At 54.6% G+C, this 12,510-nt stretch overlaps 2 protein-coding genes across 2 annotated transcripts; one reads left to right on the plus strand and one right to left on the minus strand.

Annotated features, from left to right (window-relative positions):
• Nucleotides 1-851: 851 nt before the first annotated feature.
• LTHEOB_5331 (Carbohydrate-binding module family 50 protein) lies at nucleotides 852-3,432 on the minus strand (the record flags this gene model as incomplete). Its single annotated transcript, XM_035514465.1, has 11 exons — nucleotides 852-867; nucleotides 916-1,033; nucleotides 1,089-1,291; nucleotides 1,341-1,391; nucleotides 1,438-1,507; nucleotides 1,555-1,738; nucleotides 1,794-2,084; nucleotides 2,136-2,208; nucleotides 2,260-2,775; nucleotides 2,830-3,045; nucleotides 3,098-3,432. 11 exons carry the CDS (start codon nucleotides 3,430-3,432, stop codon nucleotides 852-854), a joined length of 2,073 nt encoding a protein of 690 aa, XP_035374199.1.
• A 1,254-nt stretch (nucleotides 3,433-4,686) lies between these two features.
• Nucleotides 4,687-10,459, plus strand: LTHEOB_5332 (Glycoside hydrolase family 18; the record flags this gene model as incomplete). Its single annotated transcript, XM_035514466.1, has 8 exons — nucleotides 4,687-4,892; nucleotides 5,035-5,488; nucleotides 5,534-5,603; nucleotides 5,660-5,901; nucleotides 5,951-6,626; nucleotides 6,679-7,273; nucleotides 7,336-7,924; nucleotides 7,976-10,459. 8 exons carry the CDS (start codon nucleotides 4,687-4,689, stop codon nucleotides 10,457-10,459), a joined length of 5,316 nt encoding a protein of 1,771 aa, XP_035374200.1.
• Nucleotides 10,460-12,510: the final 2,051 nt, after the last annotated feature.

Genomic DNA, 12,510 nt, shown 5'->3' on the forward strand with positions numbered 1-12,510 from the left:
GATGATGGCCAGATGCGCAGGCCTCTGCGGAATTCGAAGCCGCTGACACAGTTCAGTTGTGGCAGCGTATTACCAATCAAGTGAAGGTGCGACTCTCTTCCTGGATGGTGCTCGCTGTCGGATACCGGTGGCGATACGGACAAGGAGTCGAATTCGAGAATAAATTTTCTTTGTCCAGGTTTCTCTAAGCCCTCCAGCACCTCCCAGAATTGACGGATAGATTGCGAGAAGTGCTGATTATTCGCCGCTCCACCCGCTTCGGACCGTGCCTCGTCGGAATTAAGAGGAAACTCGTGGCTAGCGAGGAAGGAAACTCGGCGAAGAATCGCACGACGCCGATCTGGGTCACGATTCATCATCTGCTTAAAGCGTGCTGGAGTGGTCGAGTGGGCAGGGTGATTGCCTTGCTCGCCTGGCGACAAGCAGGGCGCGGTAAGGGCTTCTGAGTATACGTGGACATGCTGAAACGTCTCACGCTCAATAATGGCGTTGAATGTCCGGTTGATTCCTGCGTACTGCGAGAGCTTGGGCTGATGCCATAACGGAGTATTTTTAGGATGGTCTTGACGGTGAAGCTGCTGCAGTTGTTTCACGATTAGGAAAAGAACGTCCTCGGGAAGCTGTGGCATGGTGGGGAATGAGGAGTTTGGCGGGCAAAGAGCGGACGCGGGCGAACGAGTGCATTAAGTATCGCGGATAGTCCTTAAGCGAATCACGAGCTTGGACCATGGATCGACCATTGGCATTAACCCCGTCGGCCCCCACCTTCTTTACACGGAGTAATTAAGCTACACAAAACGCGCACTTTGGTGAATCAATCCTGACCCCAGACCAATCACAAGCCCAGTCTCTTAAGAAGAAACACCGCTAGAAAACTGTAAGTAATTGCTGATTTGCAGAGCAATGGGTACTTACACGCAATAGACATAACCGCTTTGCAGATACTGGCAGTCATCACCCACACCGGGGTTCCACTTGTAGAACTCGTCGAGCGTGATGTTGTTGTCTTGAGCCAGGTCATAGCAGTATTTCCCTACAAAAATCAGCACCCAACAACAGCTTTTCTCTGGCATGATTCGAATACTCACCATCCTCGCGCTCCGCATACTTGTTGCACTTGCAAGGTGTCCCAGTCATCGTCGCGCCAGGCGGCTTGACGGTTGTGCCGGTGCAAGTAGCCGTCGCGGCAGTCGTGGTCGGCGTGGTGTTCGGCGTCGTCGTCGCGCTGGGCGTTTGGGAAGCAACGGGCAGAGTCACGGCCGCCTGCTGAGCCTCCTCCCAGTTCTCGCCCCTGCAGCCAAGTCAGAAAGAGCAGGCACGACGCAAGTGGAGATGCATACATGACACAGTAGGAAGTCTCCATCCAAAGGTTCGAGCAATCGTCTTTGACCCTGCTTATTGTCAGCCTCGCTAACCCACGACCAGGGACGGACTTACGCAGGGTTCCACTGGTAAAAGTATTTGATCGTGATGCTGCTCGAATCCAGGACGTACTGGCAATCCTCGCCTGCGTAGACATCAGCCGCTGTCGTGAAATCCACGCGCGGCACTCACCATCGGCCGTCTCCCACCAGTCATAGCACTTCTCAGTGCTGTTCGCAGCCGCGTTGTCAGGCTTGCTGGCGTACGCGGGCGTGAAGGGCGACAGATCCGCGTAGCCGTTGCCGAGCAGCGCGCAGTACCTGGTCTCGTTTTTCAGGATGCAGTTGTATGTGTCCAGGCTCGGGTTCCATTGCAGCTGCAGAAAACCCCTGTCAGTTTGGCTGGATGGGAAGGGGGAAGGCAGTACTCACGAAGATCGACTGCTGCACGAAGTACTCGTCTGTGATGATGTTGCAGCTCACGTCGCCGCGGGCGTTGTCGTCGTACGTCAGGCAGTCTGCCCGCGTTCCGTTGGCGAGCGGGAAGCCGGTGTTTGCGGGGCTTGAGACGACGGGCTGGGTTGCGGTGGGCAGGTCGTCGAGGTTGACCCAGGAGCCGAATGAGATGGTCGACGTCGCGGGAATTGTGGGGGCTGAGGAGCCGTCGGTGGCTGTTGCTGTTGTGTAGCCTGGGTAGGTGGATATGTCGCCGACAGCCGAGACCTTGGACTCGCTTTAGCAGATGGTTGAGCAACTGGCGCTGCACGTACTCACGCAGTAGGATTTCTCAAGCTCCAGATTAGTGCAGTTGGAGTTTACCTCCGGGTTTAGGAAGTAGAAATCAGAGCTGTGGCCTTGCATCAGACAGCTTTCTACTCGGCGGACGACGAAAACTTACAGAGTGATACTGTACCTCATCGTCAGGTATGCGCAGTAATCTCCTTCGACAACTTCATGCCAGCGTGAACAGCGCTCGTTGCTTCCCGGCGCAGCATCGGTAGGCACGGCAACTGGAGTTGTCGTCGTGCTGACAGGCCGACTGGTGGTGTCGCCCGATCCAACCTTGCCGTACGGGCTCCCAATGCAGATGTAGTGCCCGACAGTTTGATCGATGTTGCTGCACTTCGTATTCAGCTGCGGGTTGTAGGTCTTCAGTTGGGTTTGGGTGATGTTGTGCGCTTCAGCAATGCCGCTGCAGGTATCGTTCGCGGAAACCTGATAGGTCTCGCATGAAGACTCCACGCAGAGCGTGCCGTTGCTTGGGAAGTTGGCGCAGCCACCATCGAGGCCGTTGCTGGCCAGGAGGTTCCACGTGGAAATCGAGTTGTCTGCTGCTATCGAGTCGCACGTGTCACCATTCTGGATGGGAACAGATTTCCCGGTGCAGGTGGGAGTTGTGGCTGGTGCCGATGTGCTTTGCTGATATTAGTGAATCATCAGAGGCGGAGGCTGTTAGATTGGCACCTACCTGCTGACGATGACACTGGGCGGGCTCGTAGCTGGCATGTCGGTGACCTTGCAGCTCGAAGTAAGGGAGGCATAGGTAGCTGCGAGATCCTCATCGTATCTCCAAGGGTCTTTCAGCTCCGTCTGGAGCACTTTGAGCTCGCACTCATCACAGGTCAGGCTACCGCTGGACCCGGCGTCGCCTGTGAGAAACTTGATGTAGCAAAAGTTTCCGTCGCTACGGTGATCAGCAGATGAAAAAAGCTGGCTGGACTAGCAGAAGATGGTACCTGTCGGTCAAACAGCGCTGCCAGTAGTTGTTGAAATAGTAATCAGCAAAGGCTATGGGTTTCAAGGCCAAAGAATTGACCCCCATGTCAGAATCGGAATAAGTCTCATTCCCACAAGCAGATTCCACGTCGACGCGATACTGCTGGATAGACTGCGTGCAGTTATCAGTGCAAAGAGAGGAAAGAGTGTCGGTGGTGAAGTTGGAGGAAGCCTCGTAGACAGTGTCGTCTGTTTCGAGGTAGGGACAGGAGAGGCTCGCAGCCAAGGCTCCCGCACAGCCCGACGAAAGAGAGTCAAACGTGCCCAGAGGGAACAGCTGGATGGAATCAGCCATGGCGGAGAAAATGAGTGACTCCGATGCAGCGCGAGAGCATTGTTGGGCATCCTGAACATAAGGCAAGAGATGGAATCGGCTGCAAAACGGCATGCAACCATCGCCACAAGAAACCTTCCTAACCGAGAAAAAGCCAAGCCCATAGACAAGAATCCTTTGAGGCTTGTGACCCACAGCAGGCAGCAATGGGCTGAGTGCGGCTGACCCGGAAATGAAGCTTATTTTGAAACCGGCCCCCAATTGGCCCTATGCGTTACCGGCCCGGGCCGGGGTGCACCCGCCACCAGATGGTACAGGGGGGTAAGCGTGAATTTGTTTTCCCTCATGTCATGGGTAGTTGAAGCTATTGTCCGGACGTAAATTAAAAATTTTAATTCTACATTTACGTCCGGATGGTAGCTTCAAGTGCCCATATGTGTTATTTCAACGAAGAAAAATAAAAACAAAAAGCGGAGGCATAATTACGCTGTGTTTTAGGGCTCTGCTTTTTTTCACGCTAGTTAGGTAGGTATCGGCTGTGGTACCTCTGTGGTACCTCCGTATGCAGGGCTTTAGCCTGCCAGATGCAGACCAGCAGATCAAGATCGCTCTTTAGCCTATGAAGAAGCAATATCGCCAATTGTGCTTGTCAGCATTACGGCACGCCCCAATGGTCTCCTGCGACCCCTGGAAGGGTCTGCTGACCGTGCTGTGCCGCAGCGGCAAGCTCCAGCCGCCCGGCGCGGCAGCACAAATCAGGCATGCTAAGCGGAGCGCTTCAGTCAGAAGACGATCACCACCGTCTCCGTGCAGATCTTGAACAGGCGGTTTCGGAGATAGGTCAGGGCGGTTTCGCATCACACCCCGATGCAAATGTACTTGCCCTAGGGTCTGTATGTGGAAGTTGTACTGTGTGGGGTCCCCATCAATGCTTTTTCTTTGCCTGCTTCCGTCCGCACACATGATATTGTCAAGTGGACCCTCTGCGTGAAAACGGCACTGCGGCACCAGCATCTCGCCACTCCGTATATGTGCCAAGACACCCTTTTCAGGTGCTGGAGTGCTCCAGGCTGCATGCCGAAGGAACAGGCTCCACACCACAGAGGACGGAGTAATTTCAGAAGCTTGTTAGTTCGACATCGATAAAAATTCATGGCAACCTTCCTCTTTGGGCTTCGATCAGAGTTGTTGCTGTAGCCGGTTTGCTTAAAGCACTGGGCTGCGTCTGTGTGCTCAGAACTTCACACTCGTACGCTCATTCGATCATCACTTGCCATGGCGCGCATCCAGCGTTGCCTCCTTCCCATCCTTCTTGCACTCACCCAATGTCTCGCATACATTCATTCACCAGAGACTTTCTCTGACAACTCCTCCATTTCCTTTCCGTTGAACCACACAAACAGCCTGTTCCGGCGGGCATCTGAAGATTACACCTGCTCTGCCGATAGGCCTTGCTCCAACAAAGCCTGCTGTGGTGAGAGGTAAGTGCCGTGCGATATGGGCAGTTGAAGTTACCGTCCGGACGTAAATGTAAAATTCTTTATTCGACACTTACGTCCGGACGATAGCTTCAACTACCCATGATACCTAGTGTGATTGGACATTGCTAACAGTACGCCACAGCAATGTCTGCGGATACGGGCCTACGTACTGCGGTGATGGATGCCAGTCCCACTGCGATGCCAAGGCAGAGTGCGGCCAGTACGCCGAGGTGCCTGGCACTACTTGCCCGCTCAACGTATGCTGCTCCGAGTTCGGATTCTGCGGCACGACTGCCGATTTCTGCGGCAACAACTGCCAGTCCAACTGCGGCTCGCCCGAGCGGCCGAACGGCGGAGGCGACGTGCGTGACCGCATCATCGGCTACTACGAGTCGTGGGCCAGTTCCAAGGAGCCTTGCGGCGCCATGACCCCTGAGCAGATTCCGGTTGACGGGCTCACTCATGTCAACTTTGCGTTTGCCTACATTGATCCCCACACTGGCGACATCGTCCCTATGGATAATGCCGGAGATGGGGATGAGATGTTCTCGCGGGTGACCGATATCAAGCTTCGCAAGCCAGGCATCAAGGTCTGGGTAAGCATTGGAGGATGGACTTTTAATGACGCAGGCGATTACCAGAGCATCTTTGGGGATATTGCCGCTTCAACAGTTCAGAGCAGGGAATTTGCTGGCAAGCTCATCGCCTTTTGTGAGTCTATCCGCCACGACTCCTGTTGATTAATTGCTTACGCGAACCCATTTCAGGCGGAAAATACGGCTTCGATGGCGTCGACATCGACTGGGAGTACCCCGGCGCCGATGATCGGGGCGGCAAAAAGGAAGACAAAGACAACTTTCCCAAAATGCTAAGCATTATCAAGTCGTCTTTTGGCCGTAGCCCTCGCCCGCTGGGGATTTCTATCACTCTTCCCACTTCCTACTGGTACCTAAGATGGTTTGACCTTCCAGAATTGGCTAAGTCGGTCGACTGGTTCAACCTAATGTCGGTAAGTAGCACGAGTCACCCTCGGACAGTTCTCAGCTAAGACGTAGTAGTACGACCTGCATGGAGTTTGGGACCGTGGCACGCCTATTGGATCCTATATCTGGCCGCACACCAACCTCACAGAGGTAGACGAGGCGCTAGACCTTTTCTGGAGGAACGACATCAGCCCGTCTATCATCAACCTGGGGCTCGGCTTCTACGGCCGCACCTTTAAGCTCGAGACACCGCTCTGTTCCAAGCCCGGGTGCAAGTTTGGAGGACCCGCAGGCAGAGGATTGTGCACACAGGAGGCTGGCATCCTGTCCTACAGAGAGATCCGAGAGATTATCAAAGAGGTGTCGATCTACGGCGGCGTCACATACGATGAGGAAGCGGCAGTCAACTACTTTACCTACGGCAGAAATCAGGGCAACTCCTGGGTCTCTTTTGACGACAAGCGCTCGTTCCAAGCCAAGATCGACTTTGCCAACAAGAGAGGTCTTGCCGGCCTGTTTATCTGGGCCATTGACCAGGACGACGACAACCTCGACGCACTACGTGCCGTCACCGGCAAGGACCTGGAGATGTCGCCTGCGCTCAGCGACGTCGAGGACCGCTTCGACATTAGCAAATGCTACATCACCGAATGCGGCGGCAAGTGCGAGTCCGACGAAACCACCATGGTCCATACGAACCTCGACGAGAGCAACAAGGGATGCAGCGGCAGCAAGCACGACCAGCGCGCATGTAAGTCTCTCCCTTCTCCAAGTCACCCCTGATGCTGACATCGAACAAACAGTCTGCTGCCCCGCCCTGACTGCCCCCGACCCAAAGACCTGCAACTGGCGCGGCAGCGGCCCGTTCTGCAGAGACGGCCACTGCAAAGAAGACACAGAAGTGACCATGCTCATCGACGACTACGGTGGCGCGTCGGGCTGCTACTTTGGCGGCCGCAAGAGCTGGTGCTGCCCTACGACCGTCGGCCAGGAGCAGATCAAGCAGTGCAAGTTCGACGTCACGGGCAAGTGCTCCGACGCTTCCCGGCCGCAGAACCTGACCACCGTGACTTTCGGCATTCCTGCTGGCGGCGGTGCTGGTGGGCCCGGCGTCATCATTAAGAAGGTCGAGCCGCTGTGCTGCCCTGAGAAGCCGGAGTTCGAGAACTGCGCCTGGCACGGAAAGGATGGTGCCTGTGACGGCAACCGCTGCCCTGTGGGCCAGGTCATGGTTGCGAGTACCTCGGCGAGCCACGGCGGACCGGGTGATGGCAAGAATGGCTGCTCGCTCGGCCGCAAGGCCGTCTTCTGCTGTGATCCTCCTGCGGACGGTAGCGAGTTCCTCCCTGTTGCCCTGGAGAACCTGTTCCCGGATGCAGACACCTTCGATGATTCTTGGTGAGTTGGTCCTGCTATTAGTTCTGTCAGCGGCGGAATGCTGACAACTTCCCCCTGAACAGGACGCCTATATTCGATGAAGCCATCGGCTACAGCCCGTACCAGAAGCCCCACCATGACCCCGTCAAGCAGGATCCTAATGAGGAGAGTTTCGCCTGGATCGTGATTGTCGGTGACGAAGAAGACGTCCAGACCTTCGACAAGCGCGACGGTTCGCACTTGGAACTCTACAATTGCCCCAACCCAGATGGAGATGACTACTCGGTCCAGCGGCTCAACGCCGTGTGTATGAACCACGGCGAGAGTAGCAACTGCGAAGACATCACCAAGGGAGGTGTCAAGGGTACTATCGTTCGGCTGCCAGATGGCTGCGGTCCGGATAAGTATGTGCGAGCAGTCAGCTTCAAGGAGACCGATAACACTACTTCAATGCCACAGGAGCTGCGGAAGAGGTCAACTGGCGAGCCACACGGAAAGGTCTACGAGTTCCGCTACGATTACAACTTTAAGAACCTGCGGCGGGCAGCCGGAACTGTGCACTTCCGCGCCGACGTCTCCAATCATCCGGGCTACTGGGACGAGATCGTGGCTGCTGACAATGATTCGCCGGTCAAGAAGCGGAACCAGCACAACTGGCGGGAGATGGACAAGGTGAGAGGAAGCATCTTTTCTAAAGAACTTTACAAGCTAACAGCATGACAGCGGTGGGTAAAAGAAAACGAGCCTGACAGCTGGCGCAAGCGGTTCCTGCAACTCCTCACCAGAAAAGATGTCGGGACTCTGAAGGAGTACTCTTTCAAGCAGAACCTATACCGAACGACCAGGGTCTGCTCAGACAACCTGGCGGCTTGGCTGACAATGGATGCTGAAGGAGACCTCACAACCACCATGGACTTCGGCCAGACCATCGTCGGCACGCTGAACAACTTCCAGTTCGCGCAGGCCTTTGCTTTCATGCGGCAGTCAGACTTCAAAGTCCACATCACCGCCGGCCTCTCCGCCGAGGCGCGGGCCCGCATGCAGACGCCCCTGACGTCGCTGGATGGCAGCAGCCTGTCGACATTCGGCTCCAACTACAACATCAAGGGCATCCTGAAGATCAACCCGTACCTGGACGTGCGCGCGCAGATCCAAGCCGAGGCAATAGTCTCGCTCCAGGGCGTCGTAGACGTGACAGTGGCAACGCCCATGTTCCACTACATGTTCCCCGAAGAGCTCGAGACGGTGCCGACGACGCCGATCACCGGCTGGAACATCTCGACGAGGCATTCCAACCTCAACAGCCCAGGCAAGCTCAGCGTCGACGTCGGGGGCGCGGTGACTATCTCCGTCGTGCCCGTGCTTGGTATTACTACCGAAATCGATTACGGCAAACGGTCGTCCATTACCAAGGTCGAGGCCGCCTTCCGCGGCGACGTCAAGTTCAAGATGAGCGCCACCGTGGGCACGGACTGCAAGGGTTTCCGCATTGGTGTCGATGCGGGTTTTGCTGGCAAGTTGAACGTCAGTGGCGCCGCAGTTTTTCCCAAGTGGCTTGACGGGTCCTACGATCTGGTCAACAAATACGGCACAGTGCTAGACGACGTCTGCATTCCTTATGGAGGCGGCATCTCGCCGGGTAAGCGTGGAATAGAGATGGTCTCCTCCACGGGACTGGAGCTGGACATGGACAGCTCTTCTACACCGCACTTTGTCTCTACCGAGCTACAGCGTAGAGCCTTCCTTGCTGATGAGGGCGCTGGTTCTGTCTTCCCCGATCCCAATGGTGAGAACATCTACTGTCCGCGCAGCAACGGCGGCCAAGGCAAGTGTCGGGGCAGGCACACGTTTGTCGACGAGCTGGAGAACCCAGACGACTACGCGCTGCGAAAGCGGGGCGTGCTGGTCAAGCGCGACGGCAACAAGTATTTTTGCGGGACTGACGGCGTACCGGGGCTGAATGGGCCGAAAGAGATGAAGTTGATCCTGCCGACGCACATGGGCACGACGCCGTGGCTGCAAACCTGGCCGAAGGTGCCCACGTTCGCGCCCAAGAACCCAGACTCGTGCGACTTCGAGTTCGGGCAGATTGACACCCCAACCCCTGACGAGGTCACGCGCGTCGAGGGGACGAACCAGGCGTCGCTGCAGGTCGAGCACATCCTCGAGACGCAGACGTTCAAGCACTTCGGAAACCACCTCGCCGAGAAGTTCTCGAACTGTGACAGGTTTCGCCAAAACCCGACTCGCAAGCTTTACGACGACCCGCGCGGCAAGGTGGACGACAACGGAGATCCCGTGCAGATTAGCTGGTGCGAGTACTGGGCAATCTGGTGGGACAAGATGGACGCGAAGAGTGCCGAGAAGGCTAACACGCTGCTCGGCTCCGTGCTGCCGGGAGCGAAGAACTGGGGATGGAGCGAGCTGGTGCTGGTCGATTTCTACGTCAACCAGCTCAAAGCCCAAGCGTTCTCTCCCGGCACGGCCTTCTCCGATCAGGGCAACCTCAAGGACTGGCAAAAGGACCCCCCGGACGACTCGGAGATGCCAGACCCTATCAGCTACCCAGACGGCGCCACTGAGGAGGAGAAGATAGAGATCGAGAAGGAGTGGAAGAAGGAAGAGAAGAAGCGCCCCCACCACTGGGGCGACATCCTCGACTTCGTCCGCGAGATCATCATGCTGTACAAGTACATGTCGGAGCCCTCAATCCAGCAGCGTCTCGTGCGCTCCGCCTGCCGCTACGCGCATCGGCTCGATTGGATCAACAAAACCTACATCAATCAGAAAATCCGGCACCTCCAGGTCAGGGGCAAGGACTACGTCACCATGGACTACAACCTGGATCTCAACAAACCACTATCAGATTTCTGGTGGGAATGGCTGGTGGACACGCACTTCCAAGATGCTGAGAACAAGGCTAAGAACGTCATCACCGAGTGGACACTGAAGGTGTGGAAGGAAAACAGGGACCCGGACCTGTTTCCCGACCGCAGCCAGCTGCCAGACGGCCACAGCTTCGGCAACAACCGTGAGATCATCGACCGCGCTCAGGAGACTTACGACGAGGTCAACTCCATGTCCACGTGGAATATCGGGTGGATCAACAGCGCTGATTGCGGTGGCACTTACCAAGATCCCCCGAATGTCGACGATTGGTACGACACATGGCCGGCCGCTTTTCAAAAGCCTATTGGCTCTGATTAGGCTAATTGTGCTTGTATACTGCTTACCAGTCTGCTACGTAGCTATCTATAATAAAAATAAGATTGCTGATTAGTATTCAATTTTCGGCTTTTGTAAAAATAAGAAAATTATTAGTTTACTATTTTTTTTCTTTAAGAAAAAAGAATATGCTATAACCGTAGTAGTTTTAATAATAGTAGAGACATACTCTATCTAAAACTTCTATGTTCTATTTTAGTCACGGTTACTGAGTTAGGGGCCAGATCGTCTACGTCATCGCTTGCGGATGGTGGCTGTAAAAGCCACGGGACAACCTATCACATGCTAGAGGGATTTTAACGTGCAAGCCAAGACCACCTACATGAAGCATAGCGCAGGCGGCATACTTGCATCGGAAGGATGGCTAGATAGCTCATTCATTTGCGCGGGCTGCAAGACCAAGCAGGCCATGCGTTGCTTTTCAAGGAGAAGGAGGGAGAAAAATCGAAAGTCTAAGCTCAAACCAGCAACTGAGTGCCGTCCATAATAGCCTTGCAGGCAGAGCACCAGACCGCATGCGTGCTGGCCTTGGCAAACATCATCCCAACAAGAATTAATGTGCTAGTAGGCGACGGAACGGGGCAATTCACAGTCGTACTACCCCGGTCTTGCCATATCATTCGGCTGCCGCATGTGGGCACGGTCTCCAGTTGCTGCTGAAATCGTCGCCATCGCATCAACTAGGCTGTACTCTGTCAATTGCACAGCTTTGCCTCAGCCTTGGTAGTCCCGGGAGATAAGCAGTGGTGCGGGGCTGATTGCTTGGTGAGTGCGGCTGTGCCGTTCGTCCCGGTAAACTCAGCCTTGTGCCTCCCGCCTCGCTCATTTAATCCCGCAAACACACAAGGCTGAACGCCATGTTGGAATATGATTTTATTATAACATGACAGATGATAGGACTTGCAGCCTTCCACCTCACGACATTGTTCGTTCTAATAAATCTTCTCGCATTCAACAGGTGCTGATCAAATTTTCGAACGTATAGCCACACCGAGGGAATGGAATAGTATGAGAACATTTTTGATAGCCTTGCGACATGAATATGTATGTAGATGACTAAATGTCACGTAAATGCGATATTTCTTGGCACCCGTTTGCCTGACAAGGGTCACCAGGCTGAGGATCAGTAGGCTGCCCATTCCCTAAATGACACGTAACCACACCTCAGCTACCGGAAGCTCCGTTGAATGAAGAGATCCAGCATGTTTTACATGTGTTGCTACGTGGTTGGACCCATTGTGCCATCGCTAACCACCACGAATATTCCACAGCCTTGGTAATCATTTCAGTTGGCTATTGAGTGCGCAACGACGGAAGATCATAACTCTGATCTGTTACTATGCTATAAGCACTAAGCCTCCCTGGGACCGACAGCCTCACGTACCGGGCAATATCAACTGGAGCCCTGCGATTGCTGGTCTTGACCGCCAGCACCACGTCACCCTCAGTAGTCCTTTCCTGCTTCCTCCACGGACCAGGACAGGTATAAGACCAGCAATACTGCCACCGTCCAGTCTTCTGAGACAGCAACCCAGAAAGCGCCTCAAATCAGTTGAAAGACGGTAAGCGCACTCGAAGATCAAATGGCCGGGAGAGAAATCACTTACATGTGAAAGTTCTTCACCTGTGTAATCGCCACAGCGCTTTCGACACTATCCCAACTCTCTACAGCAAATAGTCCCAGTAAAAATGGTATGAATGTACTCCATCTGTTTAATTGACTTGACTAATATAATCAGTTGTTCCAAGTCGGTGACGTAGTTATCGCATATGGGCAGACAGTTACAGTAATTACTGTCCACGAAGGCGGCACGCTTCACCTCAGTAATGGAACAACGGTCCATGGAGACCAAGTGCAAAAAATATCGGGGTAAGAGTGAGAATGGATGGTGAAATGGAAGTCATGTTAGGCGGACTCGCAAACGTGATGACTCAAGGCGACGTGTCCTCTGCAGTTGCGGTGTGTTATTTCAGCCGTGGGCGTATTTAGTGCATCTCTTTGGTTAGCTCAATACCACACCTACCAGACTATT

The sequence above is a fragment of the Lasiodiplodia theobromae genome, assembly GCF_012971845.1.
Source record: "Lasiodiplodia theobromae strain AM2As chromosome Unknown scaffold_14, whole genome shotgun sequence".
Lineage (NCBI taxonomy): Eukaryota > Fungi > Ascomycota > Dothideomycetes > Botryosphaeriales > Botryosphaeriaceae > Lasiodiplodia > Lasiodiplodia theobromae.